Consider the following 4,521-nt stretch of genomic DNA (forward strand, 5'->3'; position numbering starts at 1 on the left):
GTGCTGAACACAAAACACTAATTCTTCAATTTTGAACACTTCAATTGCACTGATAGTTATGGTAACTCTACCCACGGCAAAAGTTGCTCGACAATAAGTGAGTAGTCACTCTCATGGATTGAGTTACATCAGAAGATAGATATGGTTAAAAAAACATGGTATATAAAGAATTAAAAGACATCAAAATCAGGGCCTAGTCTAGATGAGCAACTTAGAGATTCAAACTAAGCCTCTGTATTCGTATTCTATACGCAAAGCATGAGCAGAGCCAATAATTCATTACAACCATTTTCATTTAGAGCTCTTCTTACATCATCTTCAGCAAAGCCCATCTCCACAAGTATTTGCACCTTTTGCTCATAAATATGGTCACCATCACTCTGCTCATTATCATCATGCTCATTATCACACCGCTCAATATCACACGACTCATTATCACCCTGCCACCACCGACGAAGCCAATCTACAAATTCCTCCCACTGAAAGCAATTGCATCAATCATTGTAAAATATAAAAAGTGAAGAAATTTACACAACATAACATAAAAAATACCAGCATCAGTTTTTCTAAAGTCTTGTAAAAATAAAAAGATACTATAATAACCGTGTAAATATACTTGATTATTGTTCATTTGCATATAATTATTTAATTAATTTCTCTCTCTTCCTCTCTCTCTTTCTATCCCGGCTTGCTCGTGCGTCTTCTCTCCCTTGTCTATGGCTTCCTCTCTTTCTCACTTGTCTATGACTTTATACAAAGTTTATCTAACTGCTCATCCTAGAATCCTAACCACAAAGAGAGAATTGCAATCAACATCAGAGTCCTACAACACACACCCAAGCACAACTCCCTTCAGGTTTAGCTCTTCTTCAATCTCTTTCTGTTTCTTTCTTTCTATCTTTCAATCTATGGTTGATGATATTAATATTAGGCTTTGCTTAGGCTTTTATCATGTCTTTGGATATTTCTTTTTTTTTTTTTCACAATCAAAAACCCATAACAGAGCAATCATTTTTCCTCTTCGGCACTGACTGACAAGATCTAGCGGAGGCAAGCGATTGGTTTTGCTCGGTGGTTTGCTGATTGTAATTTTGCAGACCAATTTTGCCGATTTATTGATTTTGGTGGATGTTTGCTTAGTGGTGTCTTGGCTTGAATTTTCTGTGATTTGGATGTGGGGGTTTTGGTTGAGGAAGAGAGGCTGTGGTTGTGTCTGTCAAGGTTGCTGTGAGTGTGATTTGGATTAAATTGTGTTTGTTTGATGAGAAAACAAAGGAAAACCAATTAAAAGAAAAAACAGAATAATAATAAAAAATAAATGAAAAATTGATATTATATTGGAAATGAGTGTATAAAAGATAATATGATACAGGTGTTTTTGTAAATTGACTATGTAAAATTTAAAAAAAAAAAAAAATTTAGTATAAAATAGATGGAAAATTCTAGACAAATAAAAAATTAGAGACAGAGTGATGCTAAATTGCTAATGGTCCGATGAAAACAAATTAACAAGATGCAAATGCATTGACTCGATTAAAAAGAAAAAATTTGACCCAAAAAATAAAAGAAAATTACATATATAACTTTATAAGTACAAACATGAATGACACTTAAAACTCCATATTGAGGACAGGACCCTTTCACTTGTGAAGATGGTGACAGACTTGCAAGTATGTAACTGCTCTCTTTCTCTCATGTATCTCTCTCTCTCTCAGTCATGTCCTACTCCTAGGCTCTACGCTCTTTTTGACTTTTGTAACTTTTTATTGGGATTTACTAACCGGACACTTTTTTATTTGTATTCTTACAGTAAATGATTAGATTACTAAAGGTTTGTATAGATATCATTTATCTTGTTAAAAATTAAAAATATTATAATAAAATAATTTTTAAATATGTAAATAATGTTGTGAAACTAATTTTAAATTTTTTTTTAATAAAATACTTTTAAGTCTTTTGAACAATGCACGAAATCTACTAAATAAGTAAAAAAAAAAACTCTATTTTCTCTTCTTGCATGAGACCCATAGTGCATGTTTAAAAAAAAAAAAAAAAAAATGCCAAGATGCATATGCTACCTCTAGCAGCTGTATCCAAACGGATACTAAGTGGGTCTCTCAGTCCATTAGTCTGATTTCGTACCATGTGGGTCTCTTTCTTTTTTATTTATTAGTTTTTTGGGTCATAATTGTGTTAAGAACTACTTTTAAAAATATTTTATTGAGAATGATAAAATAATATTGACAATTTTTTTATAAAAATGGTTTTACAAGTTTTTTACTATAGTTTATTAACAATTGCCTTAAAAAAGAGAGAAAGAAAATAGCCAAAAACTTAGGAACAATAGGTTACTCTTTTAACCGTTTATGTTTTTAATTTAAAATTATTTAACCAACAAATAGTGGTAATTTAGAGAGTTTAAAAATTTATGTGAAAATAATTTTAATTCACAAAATGATAAAACTCAAACAAAAAATTATGTTACTAGTAGTATAAATGACTACTAGTTTGGGTAGCACATGTAAGGCACGTGTTGCCCCTTTGAATGAGGGAATTAAGATAGAACTTTTATTTGAAGAAGAATGAAATAATGCACTTAAACTTAGAGTAACTATTTTAATATATGAGTATTTATTTGTTATGATAGTTTCTTAGAATTTACTTGCTAAATGCAGTATCTACTCACTAAAAACTTCTAAGAGTGATAATAAATATCATATTATTCTAATAATAAGTAATTGAGTTTTGCTAAGATGTACATTGGCACAATATTTAAATTTTTGTAATGAATGATGTCATATATTACAATTGAAGGTCTTCATCAAATACTTGCATTTATCCGCAATTAAGATTTTGGAATTAGGTCAAGTTCCTCCCTGGAAATTTTGGGTCGGGTTGCTGGTGGCTAAAAAACCGACCTGACCCGACAAAAATCAGCTCTAGTTTTGGGTTGTTTTTATGATTAGAATATCATGTGTTGTAATAGGTTGTGGCGGTGGTAGGTAGATTTGCAAAAATATTGTCTTGTTTAAATGAGGAGAGAGATAGAGAGAGAAGAGAGTGAGGGGAATTGGGAAAGAGACACAAACAAGGAAGACCAAGAGAAAGTGAGAAATTAATAAAATATTAAATACAAAGTTACAACGTACTTTATTACTGTAGCAATTGTGTAAATTTACACAAGTTTAACTTAATTAATAGTATAATATGGGAGAATTTTGGGTTAAATGTGCAAAAAGTGCCAATTTTTTTTATTTTACATTCAACCGATGTCAACGCATGAAATAAAAACTTCGTTACAGATAGTTCTAAGTTCTAACTACTAAGATTGGTTTTTTGGGTTATTAATTTATACCTGACTGTTTCTCAAAAAAAAAAAAAATTTATACCTCACTACGCTGCTTTAATTGTTCGTCTCTCAATCTTTGCCGCGGAGATCCTGGATCGCCTTTGACGCTTCTCGACTCCGGAGGTCCTTCTTCATCAGAGTCACAACAGTTACCCATCTATCACTGACGGTAGTGGCACATCCGAGATTTTGAGTGAAAAAATAGTGAAATCCCCGACAACGTAGCTGAGCTTTTTGTTGAGACAGGGCAGAGAAGTTTCTGAAATGATATTTGACTTCAAAAAGAGAGACAAGAGAAAGGGAGCCGGCAGGCGGGCTATGGAAATGGTTTGGGGGACAATTCCATTTGGCGTATGGTGGTATTACCCTTACACGTGTCTTATTTTTATTAGGTGGTATGTATGCTGACGTTGAGTATGTGTCCCATATGATAATTTTGTTCAGTTTGAGGGTCTTATAATATTTCTTACCTTCTCTCTCTATATGATTTTTTTTTAATAGACAAAACGGGAAAATTCAATTTTGTGCTATTTATCTAAATTTATGTAGATACCACATAATAATAATCTTTTTTTTTTTTTTAGAGGTAATTACAACATGTTACTAACCTTGCAACTCGAATCCTAAACCTCCAAGCACAAGCATTTTATGTATAGAAATGTGCCAATTCAGCTACAAAGCCTTTGGCCATAATTATCTATTTAAGTTTGTGTCATGTGTCCACTTAAATTTTTTAATTTTTGTGCTAATTGAGTTAATGAATGCAAAATATTAAGGGTCCGTTTGGATACAGCTGAAAACTGAAAACTGAAACTGAAAACTGAAAAACACTATAGCGAAATAATTTTTAAATGTGTGAATAGTATCGTGGGACCCATTTTTAATGAAAAAGTTGCTGAAAAGTGAAATTTGTGGGTTCGTGAACAGTACACGATGTGCTGTGATTGGTCCAAAAAAATTTGAAAAGTCAAAGTTTGCGGCTACTGTTCATTGAACAGTGCATGAACAGTAGCCGCAACACCCAAAACGCTCCAAAACGCGTGAAAAAAAAAAAAAAAAAAAAAAAAGCAGACAAAACGCAAACGCAGTTTTTTTCAGCCGAATCCAAACGCTCTCTAAGAATCTAATATTAATGAATTATAAAATTATAAATAAATAAAAACCAATCACAT

General features: G+C 32.0%; 1 protein-coding gene across 1 annotated transcript; it reads right to left on the bottom strand.

The window, feature by feature from the left end:
- Positions 1-239: 239 nt before the first annotated feature.
- Positions 240-3,617, bottom strand: LOC115963716. The gene is made up of 2 exons (XM_031082846.1): positions 3,390-3,617; positions 240-479 (listed from the first exon to the last, which is right to left on the bottom strand). Exons 1-2 carry the CDS (start codon positions 3,504-3,506, stop codon positions 246-248), a joined length of 351 nt encoding a protein of 116 aa, XP_030938706.1. The 5' UTR covers positions 3,507-3,617; the 3' UTR covers positions 240-245.
- Positions 3,618-4,521: the final 904 nt, after the last annotated feature.

Source organism: Quercus lobata, chromosome 10, assembly GCF_001633185.2.
Source record: "Quercus lobata isolate SW786 chromosome 10, ValleyOak3.0 Primary Assembly, whole genome shotgun sequence".
NCBI lineage: Eukaryota > Viridiplantae > Streptophyta > Magnoliopsida > Fagales > Fagaceae > Quercus > Quercus lobata.